At 33.7% G+C, this 25355-nt stretch overlaps 1 protein-coding gene across 1 annotated transcript in view; it reads right to left on the bottom strand.

The window, feature by feature from the left end:
* Positions 1-788: 788 nt before the first annotated feature.
* The window catches only part of LOC128644158 (aquaporin-8-like), a 45795-nt gene continuing 21228 nt past the window's right edge, over positions 789-25355 (bottom strand). The window contains exons 4-5 of the mRNA XM_053696868.1: positions 5795-5929; positions 789-831 (exon numbers count right to left, since the gene is read on the bottom strand). Of these exons, the coding sequence (XP_053552843.1) occupies positions 789-831; positions 5795-5929 (178 nt within the window). The remainder of the gene's footprint in view (positions 832-5794; positions 5930-25355) is intronic.

Below are 25355 nucleotides of genomic sequence, written 5' to 3'. Positions count from 1 at the left end.
GTGTTTCTGGGTGTTCCGTAGGTGTCAGGGCAGTTTGTGAGTGTTTCTGGGTGTTCCGTGGGTGTGTCAGAGCAGTTTGTGGGTGTTTCTGGGTGTTCCGTGGGTGTGTCAGGGCAGTTTGTGGGTGTTTCTGGGAGTTCCGTGGGTGTCAGGGCAGTTTGTGAGTGTTTCTGGGTGTTCCTTGGGTGTATTAGGGCAGTTTGTTGGTGTTCCGTGGGTGGAGATAAGGAAAATTCAGTAAAGAGGGACATAGAGCTGTCTCAGAGGGACAGAATCAGGGATAGTCCCTCTCAAATAGATGCTCTGCTTGTTCACATTATACAAAGATGCTCTGCTTGTTCACATTATACAAAGATGCTCTGCTTGTTCACATTATAAATAGATGCTCTGCTTGTTCACATTATAAATAGATGCTCTGCTTGTTCACATTATACAAAGACAAACATTTTTATTGAAATTCTGATCACTTAAAAAATGTTTTTATAAAATTCTCATTTAGAAGCCTTAAAATACAAAATAGCTCTTCAATACTGACTTAGCTCACTTTACAAATTGTGATCATCTGCAGTTAAACATCAGAAGGTTCAGTTCATAGACTGTTCTCATTATTGTGGACATTTTGTTTCTACATCAGATAGAACATTTTTTCCATGATGTTCTGGAAGATAAATACAAATCTTGGCCAATGGCTGGTCAGTGAGACTGAAGGAATACGTAGGCTTCTCAGTATCCAATCTGCAGATAATAGCAGTATTTATTTAGGGTGTCTGATTCTTCTACATTTCCCTTTATTTTAAACATACTCTGTGAGATCTTCCTGCAAGAACAAACCTAAAAAAAAACAACAAAATTAAAAAAAAAAAAAAAAGAATACAACAAATAATAAAAAAACTCCCTTCACAGTTTAATTAAAGTGATTTATCTACAAAGGCACATGTAGGTGATTTATCTACAAAGGCACATATAGGTGATTTATCGATCATGAGCCATAACTGCTCTTAAGGTAAAACAATTGTGCTCTCAGGTTAGCGCTGGTATTACAAGTTAAAAGTAAAAAGTTAGTGAAAGACTCAAGCTCGCTATCTGCAGGACCTCAGATATTGCTTGCTTGCTAACCCAACACTGTGCTAAATCAACTGCACTAAAGCTGAAGATGCGCTAGGAATAATTCAAATTCCTATGTACGTTAGAAGAAAATGTTCTTTTCATTTTTAAACATCTATTTCTATATATATATCTGTATATTTTTTTGTATTCCTATTAAAAAACATTAAAACATATTAACATCTACTTAAAATGATATTGCACATTTGAAGGTACAGGTGGCCCTCGTTTTACAACGGTTTAATTTACACCGTTTCAGAATAACAACCTTTTTTTCCAGTCATGTGACTGCTATTGAAAAGCATTGAGAAGCAGTGCATTTATTAAAATAGCCAGTAGGTGGAGCTGTCCGCTTGTGTTGCAGCAAAGTCAAGCAAGCTGAAATTAATCAGTTTAACCAGACCTGAGCTATCTAGCAGATTTGAAGGGAACAAGATCTTCCTGTCTATAAATCAGTCCAGATTGGAATGCATAGAAAGAACTGTTTGCAGAAAAATGCAAGTGAAGTCTGTGTTGTGTGATTATTTTATTAGGTTTATAATGCTGTTTAGCAAAAGTTTTTGTTCATTTAACTTAGTTTAATTATATATTCTGTGTTGTGTTATTATTTTATTAGGTTTATAATGCTGTTTAGCATTTAAAGTCTTCATTTCAAAGCTTTAAAAATAATGTATTAGGTGTTACTTATGACAATTTTGAGAGGGGCCTGGAACCTATCTCCCTCACTTCCCATTGACTTACATTATAAACTGGGTTTCAATTTACAACTGTTTCGATTTACAACCATTCCTCCTGGAACCTAACCCCCGGCGTAAACTAAGGGCTACCTGTATTTGACTGGGAAGGGCTATTTAAAAGTGTATATATATATATATATATATATATATATATATATATATATATATATATGTCCATATATGTGTATATAATATGTGTTTGTGTATATATATATGCAAAGACCCTCTACCATGTTTCACTGAAGGCTGAAAACACTTTTTCTTCCATCTCTCTCCAACTGTTCTCACATATTGCCAATGATTGGACCAAAAAATGTCAAACTTGGATATGTCACTCCATAATACTCTATTCCACTGATCTTCATTCCAATCTTTGTGAGATTTAGCATATCTTAGCCTTTTCACCCTTTTCCCCTTCCCGAAAAAGCGGTTTCTTGGCTGCTACCCTTCCACAAAGACCATTCCTGATCAAGCTTCTTCGGACTGTAGAAGGGACAACTTGGCATGCCGATGAAGCTGCCATATGCTGAGCCAGGTCCTTGCTGGATGACTTCCGGTCTCTCAACGAAGAAACTCTGAGAAACTTCTCAGATTTTAAAAGTTTTCTTGACCTTCCAGTCCTTTTTTGTCCTTGACCTTTGCTGATTCTTCAAATTTCTTTATAACAGTTTGAATACCACATCTTGAGTAACCGATTTCTTTGCTGATTTCCCTTTGAGAGAGGCCTTGCTGATGCAAAAAGTATGATTGTGTCTGTCAAATTCTGTGGTCTTTGGCATTTTGAATGGAATGATGTGATTGAAAGTTGATCTTAAAACCAGACATCCAATTAATTAAACTCATACCACATGTGTATGTAATGCTCAAGCATGTCTTGCACAAACCTGGTGTAATAGACCTTTTTCACAGCAGTTATTTTGCATGAAATAGTAGGAAAAATACAGGTGTTAGCAATGACATTAATTAGGGTTCCATTCCATTTAGGTTTACGAGAGCCAGGTTCTTGCTATTGCTCAAGTGTAAGGGGAGGTCACACTAAATACTTGCCACTTTAGCCTATAGAAGCATTTTTTCAGATTTTTTCAGTTTTTTTTAATACTGTATACACATATTATGTATTTTCTGGTTAAATTCTAATAAATAGACTGAGAAATAATTATATATGGTCATGTACCATTCCTAAAACAACAAATCTAATAGTGCCCTAAGATGTTTGAACAGTAGTGTGTGTGTGTATATATATCATATGCCTTTAAGAGTATTGCCTTTAAGAAATAAGTTACAGTTGCATTTCCCTCTGCTATTCTATTATTATAGCAGATGCTCTTATCTAGTAAGAGAGAGTGTAACATTCCAAGAGACAGAAAGTCATAGTGTTAGAATATTTGCTTGTTATGAGAAAAACTCTTATTTTGGGGAGCAGGGGGGAGTATGCTAGGTAACATCTTGGAGAGAAGTTTCATGCAGTATCTGTGAGATTGGCTGCCTGTAGTCTACTGAATTATGATGACTCTCTGAGCTATTGTGATGACCTGCCTGTGTGCCACTGTATGCTGCTATTAATGCCCTATTCAAAACCGTAATGTAATTAATGCTTCTATAGTTTAGCCACGGCTTAGTGTAACCATTATGTTTTAATACATTTACAAGCTGATTTCTTATTTGTGTTATTGCAATAAGTTCCTAATAAATACAACCATAATCTGCTTTAAAGTGAAAATCGTCTTGAAGTAAAACAATGCAGTTTTAGCTTTCTTTTCACTTGCCAGTGTGTTTAAAACCATGTTTAAACTAACATATATTAAGGGTGTACTAGTGATAAGTTTAGTTTAACACTAGCAGAGCACAGTATTTAATTAGTATTCAATAAAAACTGTACCTGTAAAATAGTGACACTTACTGTAGTAAATTTTGCCAGACTAAAACACTGAGACACAGATAGCACTGTAATGCTGTAAACAGAGTGAACTGTGCATAACAAAATGGTGCAACTTTTCTTTCAATCTCACCAAGATTACAGCACTGTTTCAAAATCCTTGGAGGCAGAACTTCTGCTCCACAAAGCGCTATATTAGCAATGTGCTGTAAAGTGAAGCACTGTAAAATGAAGTACACCTGTACTGTTATTATTCTTCTGTATTCTCGTATATCCTTTCACTTTTTCAGTACTATAGTGAGACCTAGTTTGCGCTTTCCAGAGCACCAGGACATTACAGTGTGTAAAGTAGCTGTTTTCCAAATAGAAACTGGGAAGTCACCTGAAACTGACTGATACAATAGCCTATTCACACCTCTTAAGGTTACAGTAAAGGTCTATTCATGCAACCCTTTGTTCATTGTGCAAACTAAATACTCATTTACATGTGTGACATTAACCAATTGTAATCCAAATCCATCACTGATTAACCTCATAAATGCCATATGTATCTGGCATGATGGTCATACTTTAGTAGTCACATCAATATCCCAACATCTACAAATGTTGTGAGTTTAATTTTAATGTTTAATTTAAAGTCCTACTCGCACTGTCATGTTTGTCGCTAACAGTACTTGCATCTTCAAAAATGGGTTGTAAAATAGGATTGTGCCATCATGTGTTCCATTGGAACTATTGCTGCATGATTAATCACATATGCGATTTAAAACCATGATTAATTGCCGCAATTTAAAAACCGTGAGAGTACGCAATTTAATTTTTTTTAAAAAATTATATGTTCGTCATGAAAAACAGAGACGGAGAGGGAGGATGAGAGTCAATAACACATCCCCATGTTTTCCTGGACAGTCACTCAGCTAAATGACTAACACATAAAGCAGTGTACATTGTACTACCTTTACTGCACTTAGAAACACAAATCATGCTGCTGGACAGTCAGCACTTTTCAGGTTTCTCCATGCACTCTGCTTCATATGTTACTCATACCACAGCTAGACTGACTGCCCAAGAAAACATGGACAATGTGGTAAGAACTGGCCAGCTTATTTAATTTCAATTAACTTTGTATGTGTTGAGTTCACTTGTTTGTATTATGTACTCTAACCATAACTGTTCTTAGTATTCTGTTATGTACTACAGAATAGCTGTGTGATGTAATATAACAGTCTGCAGGATGTCAGGATTGACCTTGTCAATGCTACATCCCTCTTGTTTGCCTGGACAGTCACTCATCTAAATGATATAACAAATGTAGCAGTGTGTGCATTGTACTTCCTTTACTGCACTTATACACAAATCATACTGTAAAGTCAGCACTTTTCAGGTTTCTCCATGCTTACACTGCTTCATATGTTAATCGTACCACAGCTAGACTGACTGCCCAAGAAAACATGACAATGTTGTGTCAGAAGACCTAAGAACTGGCTAGTGTCTATGTAACCACAGCACAGGCAGATAATTTTAACTATTTTGGGGTTTGTATTTTATGCTCTCAGAGTGTATTGGACATTGAGAAACATGTACAGTAAGATTCTGTAGTGTTAAATACATTTTTATTGAAAATATAAGGTGTTATAGTCATTTAGAAGAAAATCGCGATTATAATCGCAATCGCGATTTTTGGGGTTTAAAATCAAGATTTTCATTTTTGCCCATATCGCCCAGCCATAATTGGAACCTATTGCAATCTGTTTCCATCTCCACCATTGCTAAACCATCTGAATGCCAATATTTTCTCTTTTAAAAAAATAGTTTTTTTACAGTCACGGCAGTTCGTTTCAAAGTTCTAGCGCTTACAGTATTGAACTTCTAAACAGGAGAGCGCCTTTGTGACCGTGAATTCTATAATGTAATTTTTAATTGTGCACTGAGCAATTGTTTTATTTAAAAAAAAAACTTACTGACTCTTTTATGAATTAATTAAAAGGTGAGGCTCTCGTGTTTATTAATTGTGTAGATACTGCAAAATGATGTTAAAATAATGACATTTACTGTCCTTTTAATGTTATCTGCTTACCTGAATACAAGCGACACCATGATAGCTGCAGATATAGGGCCCACCCAGTAAACCCAGTGGTAATCCCAGTAGCCAGCGACTACAGCGGGGCCCAAGGCTCGTGCTGGATTGAGGCAAGAGCCTGATATGGAACCACTGGAACACAAAATACATACGTTATTGAGATGCTGTCGTTTTTCAGTTTCTTGATGGTGCAGTAAATATATAATTTACATAGCTATTAGCTAATTACGGACTAACACAAATAGAAGTGTCTCTCTGCACGCTACCAAACTATTGTACTCTTATGTCACAGGGTTTTTACAAACAAAAAACTTTAAGTGAATTTATAATGCGAGACAAGTGAATTATATTGTATTGCATGCAAGATAGGAACTTATACTTCTATACATCATTTTGTATCTGTATCAAGGGCATTCTAAAGGTAAAACATTACATTGTGATACAAAAAGGAACCCTTACCAGCCCTCAAGCAGTTACTTAGAGAGAGACTATTCGAGCTGCGACCGGTAATCCTATTTCAGCCGTGACTAGAGCTTCAGTGTCTTAACACTAGCAAGAAATAAACAGTACCTTTACTCCTATTGTTCAGGATCCTGTGTTCTGTCCCCATCCAGATCACCTGCAGCTAAGTAAGCAGCTGTTCAGGTGTTCAGCTCCACTTCTCTCTTAGACAACACCGGCGTGTATAGAACTAACTCCTCCTCCTCCTCCTCCTCCAAACAAGCGCCTCCAAAAAGGCAAATTTATTCGCCTGAAAAGGAAAAGCTCCTCTATGGAGGATTATAAGCAACTGGCAGAAGGTCTCAAAGATGGGTTTCTAAACAGGGGCTTTTCACAGCAGAAAATAATGAGAGCCTTTCATATGGTGGAAAAGATGGATAGAAATACTATGCTATATATATATATATATATATATATATATATATATATATATATATATATATATATATATATATATATATATATATATATATATATAAAACAAAACCAAGAGCAAAGTAGATTTAAAGAACAATCTCATTTTTGTGACAAATAACAGCAATCAATTTGAAGACATTTCTAAGATCATAAAGGAGTGCCTCCCCATCTTGAGTGAATAGTTGGTGTAAGGGACATTACAGATGTGGTGCGGGTAGGTGTAAGGCCTGCTTGTGTACTCTGCCAGGGGAGACTTTTCAATCTATGATTACACAAAAAGAGGCCTATTTATCAAGCCGTCAACCGCAAATATGCTGGAATTCTGCAGCGTAATTGTGGCGAGCTTGATTCGCCTAATTTATCAAAGCCTACAGACCGGCAAAAGTTGAAATCTGTGATGTAACATACGATCCGCCGGTCTCAGTCCGAAACAGATCGATGCTTACGTCATTGCAGATGTTCCGAATGCAAATTCGGCACTATCTGACTGCCCTGGAGGCGGCGGATGCCATAGGAATCAATGGGAGTCTGAAGGCAGCGAGAGCTCATGTTCGCTGCTGCCCAATATCCCATTGATTCCTATGGGAGAATAAAAGTTATGTTTACACCTAACACCCTAACATAAGCCCTGAGTCTAAACACCCCTAATCTGCCGCCCGACACTCCCGCCACCTACATAAAAGTATTAACCCCTATCCCGCAGCTCCCGGAGCCCACCGCAACTAAAAAAAGTTATTAACCCCTAAACCCCTGGCATCCCACATCAGTACCACTTACTAATCCTATTAACCCCTAAACTGCCAGTCCCCCACATCGCCATAAACTAAATTAACCTATTAACCCCTAAACCTAATAACCCCTTAACTTTAAATTAAATATTAACTCATCCCTATCTTATAATAAATTTAAACTTACCTTTAGATTTAAATTAAACTATGTTAAACTAATAATTAACCTACCATAACTGTTATACTAAGATTACAATAAACCATATTAAACTAATAATTAATCTACTCTATTAGACTAAAATTACATTAAACTACAAATTAAATTAAATATATTATATATTTAAAAACCTAACCCTACTCAAATAATTTAAATCTACTATTAAAAATTACAAAGTTACAAAAAACTAACAACTACGTTACACAAAATAACAAACATTAACGGTTAGATTACAAGTTTTGTCGGTAAAAACTTGCGTTGCTAACGAGCCTTTTTTTTCCAGCGCTCACTTTAAACAACGCTGGTATTACAAGTTTTCTGAATGGCTGCGTTAGCCTCAGAAAAGTGAGCGTTGAGCAAATTTAGCGCCACTTCTCACTGTAATACCAAAGTTGCTTACGGTAGCGGTAAGCTGGCAAAACGTACTCATGCACGATTTCCCCATAGGAAACAATGGGGCTGAGATGGCTGAAAAAAAACCTAACACCTGCAAAAAATCAGCGTTCAGCTCCTAACGCAGCCCCATTGTTTCCTATGGGAAAATACTTTCTAAGTCTACACCTAACACCCTAACATGAACCCCGAGTCTAAACACCCCTAACCTTACACTTATTAACCCCTAATCTGACGCCCCCGACATCCTCGACACCTGCATTATATTATTAACCCCTAATCTGCCGCTCCGGACACCGCCGCCACCTACATTATACCTATGAACCCATAATCTGCTGCCCCTAACATCGCCTACACCTACATTATATTTATTAACCCCTAATCTGCCGCCCCCAATGTCGCCGCCACCTACCTACAATTATTAACCCCTAATCTGCCGCCCCCAACGTCGCTGCTACTATATTAAATGTATTAACCTCTAAACCTAAGTCTAACCCTAACACCCCCCTAACTTAAATCTATTTTTAATAAATCTAAATAAAATTACTATAATTAAATAAATTATTCCTATTTAAAACTAAATACCTATTATAAAATAAACCCTAATATAGCTACAATATAACTAATAGTTACATTGTAGCTATTTTAGGATTTATTTTTATTTTACAGGCAACTTTGTAATTATTTTAACTCGGCACAATAGTTATTAAATAGTTATTAACTATTTAATAACTACCTAGCTAAAATAAATACAAAAGTACCTGTAAAATAAACCCTAACCTAAGTTACAATTACACCTAACACTACTCTATAATTAAATTAATTACCTAAATTACCTACAATTAAATACAATTAAATTAAATAAACTAAATTACGGGGGGAAAAACAACTAAATTACAGAAAATAAAAAAGAAATTACAATATTTTAAACTAATTACACCTACTCTAATCCCCCTAATAAAATAAAAAGCCCCCCCAAATAATAAAATTCCCTACCCTACACTAAATTACAAATAGCCCTTAAAAGGGCCTTTTGCGGGGCATTGCCCCAAAGTAATCAGCTCTTTTACCAGCCCTTAAAAGGGCTTTTTGCGGGGCATTGCCCTAAAGTAATCAGCTCTTTTACCTGTAAAAAAAAGAAATACAATACCCCCCCCCCAACATCGGTACCAGGAGAAATGGGAGGAGAGGGAGGCATGGGTGGAAACAAACACGTAGGAGACAACGGAACAGGAGTCTTCCGCAAGTGCTCCTTGACAGAGGGCCTCTCTCTGAGTCTGATGTCAATTAGGATAAAAAAAAAAGACACCAATGCCTCGAGATCCTCTGGTAAATCTCTGGCAGCAACTTCGTCTTTAATCGCATCAGAGAGCCCATGAAAGAAGAGGAGGAGGAGCAGAGGAGGAGCGAGCTGGAACATCAAATACCCTTCGAAAGGAGGCCACAAATTCAGGGTAATCACAGGTTTATTAGTCTCCCACAAGGGATTAGCCCAGGCAAGAGCTGTGTCAGAGAGTAACAAGATGAGAAATCCCACCTTAGCTCTGTCAGAGGCAAACGCCTGAGGTAACATCTCAAAGTAAATGCCCACCTGGTTCAAAAACCCTCTGCACTGAATAGGATCACCTCCATATCGCTGAGGTAGAGATGCAGAACCGGACAAGCTCCTGGTAGGACTAGGTGCAGCAGTGGAAACAGGAGCAGCCATAACTTGTGGGACCCTTTGGTCCAAATGTGCAGTGCGAGTCAGCAGGGCTTGCAGGGCTAGTGCAAATTGATCCAAGCGGTGATCCTGTTCATCCATCCTGGAAATGATGGCAGGTAAAGGGGGATTATTAGCACCATCAGGATTCATGGCCTTTGTGTAATGTCAGGGTGCCAGGAATCAGACTGAGACGAGAAGTGCAAAAATAATTACACTTTTATTAATAGCAAAAAATAATAAAAATTCCACAAGTCAAATAACAAGCCAGGAGTCAAAACCAGAGCTGGTAGTCAGATGAGCTGAGTCAGAAGCTAAAGCGAATAGTCAGACGAGCCGGAATCAGGAACAAGGAAAACAGCAGAGTCAGGAACAAGCCAGGGATCAGGTACCAGGAAGGATGTCAGACAGCCAGGTAATACACAGGAACTCTCACAAACAGGTCTGAGACAACGCAAAGGCAAAGCATACTGAACAGAGGCCCTTTAAATAATAAGTGATGACATCACAATTCTGAGACTGCATCCTGTCTCACACAGATGATGCACACCAGTCTGGCCATAAAAGGAAGTGCAGGAAATGAGCAGCATCCCGCACAATGCACCATAGTCAGCAAGACAGGTGAGTAAAATGGCTGCCAGCAGCACATGACAAACAAAAGAGGGAAAAAACCCTGACACTTTCTCTCTGTATATCAAAGATACTTCTGTTTTCCTAATTTAAAGTCTATATTTTCAAGTTTTATGTGCCTTTAAAGCTTTGAACCTACAAAGGATTACTGTATGTTAGCGTCATACTAAGACATTTTACACACCAATATTTTGATTGACATAGTATTTCACGGGCATACACATGATACCGGGGTTTGGCTATACAGACTGCTAACATATAGTTTCTAACTGAGAACATCTATCTAGAATGCCCTTGATACAGATACAAAATGACGTATAGAAATATAAGTTCATGTCTTGCATGCAATACAATATAATTCACTTGTCTCACATAAGAGTACAATAGTTTGGTAGCGCGTAGAGAGACACTTCTATTTGTGTTAATCCGTAATTAGCTAATAGCTATGTAAATTATATATTTACTGGATTCTTTCTTTTCACGCAATGACAGGGTTAAACTTGTATGCTAAAGGTTATGTCAGTGTTAGTTAGTAAGATTTAAGTAAGCTATGTAGCGAGTAGCAGCACAGTCTATCAGTAAGGCAGTAGCTGAAACGCGTAAGACCGCTGCTACTCTGGCTCATTATATGTTTTTATACTGATGTATACTTGATCTTATGTTTTTTGGTAATAAACGCTATGTTTTAACTTTTAAGCCTCTTGCCCTGCCACGCTTTTCTTCATTTTCTGTGTTGGATAAAACATTACATGTTCTCTTTGAATCATGAAATCAGTGGTAGTTCCAGAAACGTTATTATGGGGGGGGGCACTCCTGGGTTTGGTTGCCCAAAGTTTCTTTTGTGAGGACAGGGTGGGGCGAGACAAAGTTACAGGTGTTCCATGGGCAGAAAGAAATGGAGTCATAACTGATCTGATCAGGTTTGATGGCTGCATTTTCCCAAATGAGGGTTAGATTACAAGTAAAAGAATATAGTCCACAGCACTCCAAAAATATCTTTCAGCAATTTATTAGTGAAAAATAGCTTTTTTTCACTAACAAAGGACACTACCAAGTACCCAAAGGCATACAGTACAAAAAGGTAGTCCACAGCACTCCAAAAATATCTTTCATTATACTTATTAAACCCTAATCTGCCGCTCCGGACACCGTCGCCATCTACATTATACTTATGAACCCCTAATCTGCCGCCCCCGACATCGCCGACACCTACATTATTCGTATTAAACCCTAATCTGCCGCTCCGGACACCGTCGCTATCTACATTATACTTATGAACCCCTAATCTGCTGCCCCCAACATCGCCGCCACCTACATTATATTTATTAACCCCTAATCTGCCTCCCCCAATGTCGCCGCAACCTACCTACACTTATTAACGCCTAATCTGCCGCCCCCAACGTCACTGCCACTATAATAAACATATTAACCCCTAAACCGCCGCACTCCCGTCTCGCAAACATGCAAGCGTACCAATACTTTATAATGCAAGGGTACCAATACTTTATAATGCAGGGGTACCAATATTTTATAATGCAATGGTACCAATATTTTATAATGCAAGGGTACCAATACTTAAGAATGCAAGTTTTCTAAAACTTAATAATGCAAGGGTACCAATACTGTATAATGCAAGGGTACCAATACTTTATAATGCAAGGGTACCAATACTTTATATTGCAATGGTACCAATACTTTAGAATGCAAAGGTTCCAATACTGTATAATGCAAGGGTACCAATACTTTATAATGCAAGGGTACCAATACTTTATATTGCAATGGTACCAATACTTTAGAATGCAAAGGTTCCAATACTGTATAATGCAAGGGTACCAATACTTTATAATGCAAGGGTACCAATACTTTATATTGCAATGGTACCAATAATTTATAATGCAAGGGTACTAATACTTTATATTGCAATGGTACCAAAACTTTATAATGCAAGGGTACCAATACTTTATAATGCAGGGGTACCAATATTTTATAATGCAAAGATACCAATATTTTATAATGCAAGGGTACCAATACTGTATAATGCAGGGGTACCAATACTTTATAATGCAGGGGTACCAATACTTTATAATGCAAGGGTACCAATACTTTATAATACAATGGTACCAATACTTTATAATGCAAGGGTACCAATACTTTATAAAGCAATTGGTTCCAATACATTATAATGCAGGGGTACCAATACTTTATAATGCAATGGTACCAATACTTTATAATGCAAGGGTACTAATACTTTATAATGCAGGGGTACCAATACTTTATAACGCAAGGGTACCAATACTTTATAATGCAATGGTACCAATAATTTATAATGCAATGGTACCAATACTCTATAATGCAGGGGTACCAATACTTTACAATGCAATGGTACCAAAACTTTATAATGCAAGGGTACCAATACTTTATAATGCAATGGTACCAATACTTTATAATGCAATGGTACCAATATTTTATAATACAAGGGAAAAAATACTTTATAATGCAAGGGTACCAATACTTTATAATGCAATGGTTCCAATACTTTATAATGCAATGGTACCAATACTTTATAATGCAGGGGTACCAATACTTTACAATGCAATGGTACTAATACTTTATAATGCAAGGGTTCAAATACTTTATAATGCAATAGTTCTAATACTTTATAATACAATGGTACCGATACTTTATAATGCAATAGTTCCAAAACTTTATAATGCAAGGGTACCAATACTTTATAATGCAAGGGTACCAATACTTTATAATGCAAAGGTTCCAATACTTTATAATGCAAGGGTATCAATACTTTATAATGCAATGGTACCAATACTTTATAATGCAATGGTTCCAATAATTTATAATGCAAGGGTACCAATACTTTATAATGCAATGGTACCAATAGTTTATAATGCAAGGGTACCAATACTTTATAATGCAATGGTACCAATACTTTATAATGCAAGGGTACCAATACTTTATAATGCAATGGTATCAATGCTTTATAATGCAAGGGAAAAAATACTTTATAATGCAATGGTTCCAATACTTAATAATGCAATGGTACCAATACTTTATAATGCAATGGTTCCAATACTTTATAATGCAGGGGTACCAATACTTTATAATGCAAGGGTTCAAATACTTTATAATGCAAGGGTTCAAATACTTTATAATGCAATAGTTCTAATACTTTATAATACAATGGTACCGATACTTTATAATGCAATAGTTCCAAAACTTTATAATGCAAGGGTACCAATACTTTATAATGCAAGGGTACCAATACTTTATAATGCAAAGGTTCCAATACTTTATAATGCAAGGGTATCAATACTTTATAATGCAATGGTACCAATACTTTATAATGCAATGGTTCCAATACTTTATAATACAATGGTACCAATACTTTATAATGCAATAGTTCCAAAACTTTATAATGCAATGATTCCAATACTTTATAATGCAAGGGTACCAATATTTTATAATGCAAAGGTTTCAATACTTTATAATGCAAGGGTACCAATACTTTATAATGCAAGGGTTCCAATACTTTATAATGCAAGGGTCCCAATACTTTATAATGCAAGGGTTCCAATACTTTATACTGTAATGATACCAATACGTTATAATGCAATGGTTCCAATACTTTATAATGCAATGGTACCAATACTTTATAATGCAATGATACCAATACGTTATAATGCAAGTGTTCCAATACTTTATACTGTAATGATACCAATACGTTATAATGCAATGGTTCCAATACTTTATAATGCAATGGTACCAATATTTTATAATGCAAGGGTACCAATATTTTATAATGCAATGGTTCCAATACTTTATAATGCAATGGTACCAATACTTTATAATGCAGGGGTACCAATACTTTACAATGCAATGGTACTAATACTTTATAATGCAAGGGTACCAATACTTTATAATGCAATGGTACCAATAGTTTATAATGCAAGGGTACCAATACTTTATAATGCAATGGTACCAATACTTTATAATGCAAGGGTACCAATACTTTATAATGCAATGGTACCAATGCTTTATAATGCAAGGGAAAAAATACTTTATAATGCAATGGTTCCAATACTTAATAATGCAATGGTACCAATACTTTATAATGCAATGGTTCCAATACTTTATAATGCAGGGGTACCAATACTTTATAATGCAAGGGTTCAAATACTTTACAATGCAAGGGTTCAAATACTTTATAATGCAATAGTTCTAATACTTTATAATACAATGGTACCAATACTTTATAATGCAATAGTTCCAAAACTTTATAATGCAAGCGTACCAATACTTTATAATGCAAGGGTACCAATACTTTATAATGCAAAGGTTCCAATACTTTATAATGCAAGGGTACCAATACTTTATAATGCAATGGTACCAATACTTTATAATGCAATGGTTCCAATACTTTATAATACAATGGTACCAATACTTTATAATGCAACAGTTCCAAAACTTTATAATGCAATGATTCCAATACATTGTAATGCAGGGGTACCAATACTTTATAATACAATGGTACCAATACTTTATAATGCAAGGGTACCAATACTTTATAAAGCAATTGGTTCCAATACATTATAATGCAGGGGTACCAATACTTTATAATGCAATGGTACCAATACTTTATAATGCAAGGGTACTAATACTTTATAATGCAGGGGTACCAATACTTTATAACGCAAGGGTACCAATACTTTATAATGCAATGGTACCAATAATTTATAATGCAATGGTACCAATACTCTATAATGCAGGGGTACCAATACTTTACAATGCAATGGTACCAAAACTTTATAATGCAAGGGTACCAATACTTTATAATGCAATGGTACCAATACTTTATAATGCAATGGTACCAATATTTTATAATACAAGGGAAAAAATACTTTATAATGCAAGGGTACCAATACTTTATAATGCAATGGTTCCAATACTTTATAATGCAATGGTACCAATACTTTATAATGCAGGGGTACCAATACTTTACAATGCAATGGTACTAATACTTTATAATGCAAGGGTTCAAATACTTTATAATGCAATAGTTCTAATACTTTATAATACAATGGTACCGATACTTTATAATGCAATAGTTCCAAAACTTTATAATGCAAGGGTACCAATACTTTATAATGCAAGGGTACCAATACTTTATAATGCAAAGGTTCCAATACTTTATAATGCAAGGGTATCAATACTTTATAATGCAATGGTACCAATACTTTATAATGCAATGGTTCCAATAATTTATAATGCAAGGGTACCAATACTTTATAATGCAATGGTACCAATAGTTTATAATGCAAGGGTACCAATACTTTATAATGCAATGGTACCAATACTTTATAATGCAAGGGTACCAATACTTTATAATGCAATGGTATCAATGCTTTATAATGCAAGGGAAAAAATACTTTATAATGCAATGGTTCCAATACTTAATAATGCAATGGTACCAATACTTTATAATGCAATGGTTCCAATACTTTATAATGCAGGGGTACCAATACTTTATAATGCAAGGGTTCAAATACTTTATAATGCAAGGGTTCAAATACTTTATAATGCAATAGTTCTAATACTTTATAATACAATGGTACCGATACTTTATAATGCAATAGTTCCAAAACTTTATAATGCAAGGGTACCAATACTTTATAATGCAAGGGTACCAATACTTTATAATGCAAAGGTTCCAATACTTTATAATGCAAGGGTATCAATACTTTATAATGCAATGGTACCAATACTTTATAATGCAATGGTTCCAATACTTTATAATACAATGGTACCAATACTTTATAATGCAATAGTTCCAAAACTTTATAATGCAATGATTCCAATACTTTATAATGCAAGGGTACCAATATTTTATAATGCAAAGGTTTCAATACTTTATAATGCAAGGGTACCAATACTTTATAATGCAAGGGTTCCAATACTTTATAATGCAAGGGTCCCAATACTTTATAATGCAAGGGTTCCAATACTTTATACTGTAATGATACCAATACGTTATAATGCAATGGTTCCAATACTTTATAATGCAATGGTACCAATACTTTATAATGCAATGATACCAATACGTTATAATGCAAGTGTTCCAATACTTTATACTGTAATGATACCAATACGTTATAATGCAATGGTTCCAATACTTTATAATGCAATGGTACCAATATTTTATAATGCAAGGGTACCAATATTTTATAATGCAATGGTTCCAATACTTTATAATGCAATGGTACCAATACTTTATAATGCAGGGGGTACCAATACTTTACAATGCAATGGTACTAATACTTTATAATGCAAGGGTACCAATACTTTATAATGCAATGGTACCAATAGTTTATAATGCAAGGGTACCAATACTTTATAATGCAATGGTACCAATACTTTATAATGCAAGGGTACCAATACTTTATAATGCAATGGTACCAATGCTTTATAATGCAAGGGAAAAAATACTTTATAATGCAATGGTTCCAATACTTAATAATGCAATGGTACCAATACTTTATAATGCAATGGTTCCAATACTTTATAATGCAGGGGTACCAATACTTTATAATGCAAGGGTTCAAATACTTTACAATGCAAGGGTTCAAATACTTTATAATGCAATAGTTCTAATACTTTATAATACAATGGTACCAATACTTTATAATGCAATAGTTCCAAAACTTTATAATGCAAGCGTACCAATACTTTATAATGCAAGGGTACCAATACTTTATAATGCAAAGGTTCCAATACTTTATAAAGCAAGGGTACCAATACTTTATAATGCAATGGTACCAATACTTTATAATGCAATGGTTCCAATACTTTATAATACAATGGTACCAATACTTTATAATGCAACAGTTCCAAAACTTTATAATGCAATGATTCCAATACTTTATAATGCAAGGGTACCAATATTTTATAATACAAAGGTTTCAATACTTTATAATGCAAGGGTACCAATACTTTATAATGCAAGGGTTCCAATACTTTATAATGCAAGGGTCCCAATACTTTATAATGCAAGGGTTCCAATACTTTATACTGTAATGATACCAATACGTTATAATGCAATGGTTCCAATACTTTATAATGCAATGGTACCAATACTTTATAATGCAATGATACCAATACTTTGTAATGCAAGGGTTCCAATACTTTATACTGTAATGATACCAATACGTTATAATGCAATGGTACCAATACTTTATAATGCAATGGTACCAATACTTATAATGCAATGGTACCAATACTTTATAATGCAATGATACCAATACTTTATAATGCAAGGGTTCCAATACTTTATACTGTAATGATACCAATACATTATAATGCATAATATAGGGGTACCAATATTTTATAATGCAAGGGTACCAATACTGTATAATGCAGGGGTACCAATACTTTATAATGCAGGGGTACCAATACTTTATAATGCAATGGTACCAATACTTTATAATACAATGGTACCAATACTTTATAATGCAAGGGTACCAATACTTTATAATGCAGGGGTACCAATACTTTATAACGCAAGGGTACCAATACTTTATAATTCAATGGTACCAATAATTTATAATGCAATGGTACCAATACTCTATAATGCAGGGGTACCAATACTTTACAATGCAATGGTACCAATACTTTATAATGCAAGGGTACCAATACTTTAAAATGCAATGGTACCAATACTTTATAATGCAATGGTACCAATATTTTATAATGCAAGGGAAAAAATACTTTATAATGCAAGGGTACCAATACTTTATAATGCAATGGTACCAATACTTTATAATGCAATGGTACCAATACTTTATAATGCAGGGGTACCAATACTTTACAATGCAATGGTACTAATACTTTATAATGCAAGGGTACCAATACTTTATAATGCAATGGTACCAATACTTTATAATGCAAGGGTACCAATACTTTATAATGCAATGGTACCAATACTTTATAATGCAAGGGTACCAATACTTTAAAATGCAATGGTACCAATACTTTATAATGCAATGGTACCAATATTTTATAATGCAAGGGAAAAAATACTTTATAATGCAAGGGTACCAATACTTTATAATGCAATGGTTCCAATACTTTATAATGCAATGGTACCAATACTTTATAATGCAGGGGTACCAATACTTTACAATGCAATGGTACTAATACTTTATAATGCAATGGTACCAATACTTTATAATGCAAGGGTACCAATACTTTATAATGCAATGGTACCAATGCTTTATAATGCAAGGGTACCAATACTTTATAATGCAATGGTTCCAATACTTTATAATGCAATGGTACCAATACTTTATAATGCAGGGGTACCAATACTTTATAATGCAATGGTACCAATAGTTTATAATGCAAGGGTACCAATACTTTATAATGCAATGGTACCAATACTTTATAATGCAAGGGTACCAATACTTTATAATGCAATGGTACCAATGCTTTATAATGCAAGGGAAAAAATACTTTATAATGCAATGGTTCCAATACTTAATAATGCAATGGTACCAATACTTTATAATGCAATGGTTCCAATACTTTATAATGCAGGGGTACCAATACTTTATAATGCAAGGGTTCAAATAGTTTATAATGCAAGGGTACCAATACTTTATAATGCAATGGTTCCAATACTTTATAATGCAAGGGTATCAATACTCTATAATGCAGGGGTACCAATACTTTACAATGCAATGGTACCAATACTTTATAATGCAATGGTACCAATACTTTATAATGCAATGGTTCCAATACTTTATAATACAATGGTACCAATACTTTATAATGCAATAGTTCCAAAACTTTATAATGCAATAATTCCAATACTTTATAATGCAAGGGTACCAATATTTTATAATGCAAAGGTTTCAATACTTTATAATGCAAGGGTACCAATACTTTATAATGCAAGGGTTCCAATACTTTATAATGCAAGGGTCCCAATACTTTATAATGCAAGGGTTCCAATACTTTATACTGTAATGATACCAATACGTTATAATGCAATGGTTCCAATACTTTATAATGCAATGGTACCAATACTTTATAATGCAATGATACCAATACTATATAATGCAAGGGTTCCAATACTTTATACTGTAATGATACCAATACGTTATAATGCAATGGGTTCCAATACTTTATAATGCAATGGTACCAATACTTTATAATGCAAGGGTACCAATATTTTATAATGCAATGGTTCCAATACTTTATAATGCAATGGTACCAATACTTTATAATGCAGGGGTACCACTACTTTACAATGCAATGGTACTAATACTTTATAATGCAAGGGTACCAATACTTTATAATGCAATGGTACCAATAGTTTATAATGCAAGGGTACCAATACTTTATAATGCAATGGTACCAATACTTTATAATGCAAGGGTACCAATACTTTATAATGCAATGGTACCAATGCTTTATAATGCAAGGGAAAAATACTTTATAATGCAATGGTTCCAATACTTAATAATGCAATGGTACCAATACTTTATAATGCAATGGTTCCAATACTTTATAATGCAGGGGTACCAATACTTTATAATGCAAGGGTTCAAATACTTTACAATGCAAGGGTTCAAATACTTTATAATGCAATAGTTCTAATACTTTATAATACAATGGTACCAATACATTATAATGCAATAGTTCCAAAACTTTATAATGCAAGGGTACCAATACTTTATAATGCAAGGGTACCAATACTTTATAATGCAAAGGTTCCAATACTTTATAATGCAAGGGTACCAATACTTTATAATGCAATGGTACCAATACTTTATAATGCAATGGTTCCAATACTTTATAATACAATGGTACCAATACTTTATAATGCAACAATTCCAAAACTTTATAATGCAATGATTCCAATACTTTATAATGCAAGGGTACCAATATTTTATAATGCAAAGGTTTCAATACTTTATAATGCAAGGGTACCAATACTTTATAATGCAAGGGTTCCAATACTTTATAATGCAATGGTTCCAATACTTTATAATGCAGGGGTACCAATACTTTATAATGCAAGGGTTCAAATACTTTATAATGCAAGGGTTCAAATACTTTATAATGCAATAGTTCTAATACTTTATAATACAATGGTACCGATACTTTATAATGCAATAGTTCCAAAACTTTATAATGCAAGGGTACCAATACTTTATAATGCAAGGGTACCAATACTTTATAATGCAAAGGTTCCAATACTTTATAATGCAAGGGTATCAATACTCTATAATGCAGGGGTACCAATACTTTACAATGCAATGGTACCAATACTTTATAATGCAATGGTACCAATACTTTATAATGCAATGGTTCCAATACTTTATAATACAATGGTACCAATACTTTATAATGCAGTAGTTCCAAAACTTTATAATGCAATAATTCCAATACTTTATAATGCAAGGGTACCAATATTTTATAATGCAAAGGTTTCAATACTTTATAATGCAAGGGTACCAATACTTTATAATGCAAGGGTTCCAATACTTTATAATGCAAGGGTCCCAATACTTTATAATGCAAGGGTTCCAATACTTTATACTGTAATGATACCAATATGTTATAATGCAATGGTTCCAATACTTTATAATGCAATGGTACCAATACTTTATAATGCAATGATACCAATACTTTATAATGCAAGGGTTCCAATACTTTATACTGTAATGATACCAATACGTTATAATGCAATGGGTTCCAATACTTTATAATGCAATGGTACCAATACTTTATAATGCAAGGGTACCAATATTTTATAATGCAATGGTTCCAATACTTTATAATGCAATGGTACCAATACTTTATAATGCAGGGGTACCAATACTTTACAATGCAATGGTACTAATACTTTATAATGCAAGGGTACCAATACTTTATAATGCAATGGTACCAATAGTTTATAATGCAAGGGTACCAATACTTTATAATGCAATGGTACCAATACTTTATAATGCAAGGGTACCAATACTTTATAATGCAATGGTACCAATGCTTTATAATGCAAGGGAAAAATAATTTATAATGCAATGGTTCCAATACTTAATAATGCAATGGTACCAATACTTTATAATGCAATGGTTCCAATACTTTATAATGCAGGGGTACCAATACTTTATAATGCAAGGGTTCAAATACTTTACAATGCAAGGGTTCAAATACTTTATAATGCAATAGTTCTAATACTTTATAATACAATGGTACCAATACATTATAATGCAATAGTTCCAAAACTTTATAATGCAAGGGTACCAATACTTTATAATGCAAGGGTACCAATACTTTATAATGCAAAGGTTCCAATACTTTATAATGCAAGGGTACCAATACTTTATAATGCAATGGTACCAATACTTTATAATGCAATGGTTCCAATACTTTATAATACAATGGTACCAATACTTTATAATGCAAGGGTTCCAATACTTTATAATGCAAGGGTCCCAAAACTTTATAATGCAAGGGTTCCAATACTTTATACTGTAATGATACCAATACGTTATAATGCAATGGTTCCAATACTTTATAATGCAATGGTACCAATACTTTATAATGCAATGATACCAATACTTTGTAATGCAAGGGTTCCAATACTTTATACTGTAATGATACCAATACGTTATAATGCAATGGTTCCAATACTTTATAATGCAATGGTACCAATACTTTATAAAGCAATGGTACCAATACTTTATAATGCAATGATACCAATACTTTATAATGCAAGGGTTCCAATACTTTATACTGTAATGATACCAATACATTATAATGCAATGGTTCCAATACTTTATAATGCAATGGTAACAATACTTTATAATGCAAAGGTACCAATACTTTATAATGCAATGGTTCCCATACTTTATAATGCAATGGTACCAATACTTTATAATGCAAGGGTACCAATACTTTATAATGCAATGGTACTAATACTTTATAATGCAAGGGTACCAATACTTTATAATGCAAGGGTACCAATACTTTATAATGCAATGGTTCCAATATTTTATAATGCAGGGGTACCAATACTTTATAATGCAATGGTACTAATACTTTAGAATGCAATGGTACTAATACTTTATAATGCAGGGGTACCACTACTTTATAATGCAAGGGTACCAATACTTTATAATGCAATGGTTCCAATACTTTATACTGTAATGGTACCAATATGTTATAATGCAAAGGTACCAATACTTTATAATGCAATGGTAACAATACTTTATAATGCAAAGGTACCAATACTTTATAATGCAATGGTTCCAATACTTTATAATGCAATGGTACCAATACTTTATAATGCAAAGGTACCAATACTTTATAATGCAATGGTTCCAATACTTTATAATGCAATGGTAACAATACTTTATAATGCAAAGGTACCAATACTTTATAATGCAATGGTTCCAATACTTTATAATGCAATGGTAACAATACTTTATAATGCAAAGGCACCAATACTTTATAATGCAATGGTTCCAATACTTTATAATGCAATGGTACCAATACTTTATAATGCAAGGGTACCAATATTTTATAATGCAATGGTTCCAATACTTTATAATGCAATGGTTCCAATACTTTATAATGCAATGGTAACAATACTTTATAATGCAAAGGTACCAATACTTTATAATGCAATGGTTCCAATACTTTATAATGCAATGGTAACAATACTTTATAATGCAAAGGTACCAATACTTTATAATGCAATGGTTCCAATACTTTATAATGCAATGGTACCAATACTTTATAATGCAAGGGTACCAATACTTTATAATGCAATGGTACCAATACTTTACAATGCAAGGGTACCAATACTTTATAATGCAATGGTTCCAATATTTTATAATGCAGGGGTACCAATACTTTATAATGCAATGATACTAATACTTTATAATGCAATGGTACTAATACTTTATAATGCAGGGGTACCACTACTTTATAATGCAAGGTTACCAATACTTTATAATGCAATGGTACCAATACTTTATAATGCATGGGTACTAATACTTTATAATGCAGGGGTACCAATACTTTATAATGCTGGGGTACCAATACTGTATAATGCAGGGGTACCAATACTTTATAATACAATGGTACCAATACTTTATAATGCAAGGGTACCAATACTTTATAATACAAGGGTACCAATACTTTATAATACAATGGTACCAATACTTTATAATGCAATGATTCCAATACTTTGTAATGCAATGGTACCAATACTTTATAATGCAATGGTACCAATACTTTATAATGCAATGGTTTCAATTCTTTTTAAATGCAGGGCTACCAATATTTTATAATCCAATAATTCCAATACTTTATAATGCTATGGTTCCAATACTTTATAATGCAATGGTTCAAATACTTTATAATGCAATAGTTCCAATACTTTATAATGCAATGGTTCCAATACTTTACAATGCAAGGGTACCAATACTTTATAATGCAAGGGTTCCAATACTTTATAATGCAAGGGTTCCAATACTTTATACTGTAATGATACCAATACGTTATAATGCAATGGTTCCAATACTTTATAATGCAATGGTACCAATACTTTATAATGCAATGGTACCAATACTTTATAATGCAATACCAATACTTTATAATGCGATGGTACCAATACTTTATAATGCAATGATACCAATATTTTATAATGCAAGGGTTCCAAGACTTTATACTGTAATGATACGAATACGTTATAATGCAATGGTTCCAATACTTTATAATGCAATGGTTCCAATACTTTATAATGCAGGGGCACCAATACTTTATAATGCAAGGGTACCAATACTTTATAATGCAAGGGTTCCAATACTTTATACTGTAATGATACCAATACGTTATAATGCAATGGTTCCAATACTTTATAATGCAATGGTGCCAATACTTTATAATGCAGGGGTACCAATACCTTATAATGCAAGGGTACCAATACTTTATAATGCAAGGGTACCAATACTTTATAATGCGATGGTACCAATACTTTATAATGCAAGGGTACCAATACTTTATAATGCAATGGTACCAATACTTTATAATACAATGGTACCAATACTTTATATTGAAAAAGTACCAATACTTTATAATGCAATGGTTCCAATACTTTATAATGCAATGGTACCAATACTTTATAATGCAAGGGTACCAATACTTTATAATGCAAGGGTACCAATACTTTATAATGCAATGGTACCAATACTTTATAATGCAATGGTACTAATACTTTATAATGCAATGGTACCAATACTTTATAATGCAAGGGTACCAATACTTTATAATGCAATGGTACCAACACTTTATAATGCAATGGTACCAATACTTTATAATGCAATGGTACTAATACTTTATAATACAATGGTACCAATACTTTATAATGCAAGGGTACCAATACTTTATAATGCAATGGTACCAATACTTTATAATGCAAGGGTACCAATACTTTATAATGCAATGGTACTAATACTTTATAATGCAATGGTACCAATACCTTATAATGCAATGGTACCAATACTTTATAATGCAATGGTACCAATACTTTATAATGCAATGGTACCAATACTTTATAATGCAATGGTACCAATACTTTATAATGCAATGGTACCAATACTTTATAATGCAATGGTACCAATACTTTATAATGCAATGGTACCAATACCTTATAATGCAATGGTACTAATACTTTATAATGCAATGGTACCAATATTTTATAATGCAATGGTACTAATACTTTATAATGCAATGGGACCAATACCTTATAATGCAAGTGTACCAATACTTTATAATGCAATGGTACCAATACTTTATAATGCAAAGGTACCAATACTTTATAATGCAATGGTTCCAATACTTTATAATGCAATGGTAACAATACTTTATAATGCAATGGTACCA

Source organism: Bombina bombina, chromosome 1 (assembly GCF_027579735.1).
Source record: "Bombina bombina isolate aBomBom1 chromosome 1, aBomBom1.pri, whole genome shotgun sequence".
Classification (NCBI taxonomy): Eukaryota; Metazoa; Chordata; class Amphibia; order Anura; family Bombinatoridae; genus Bombina; species Bombina bombina.
The sequence above is the reverse complement of the archived record's forward strand: the minus strand, read 5'-3'. Positions and strand labels throughout refer to the sequence as shown.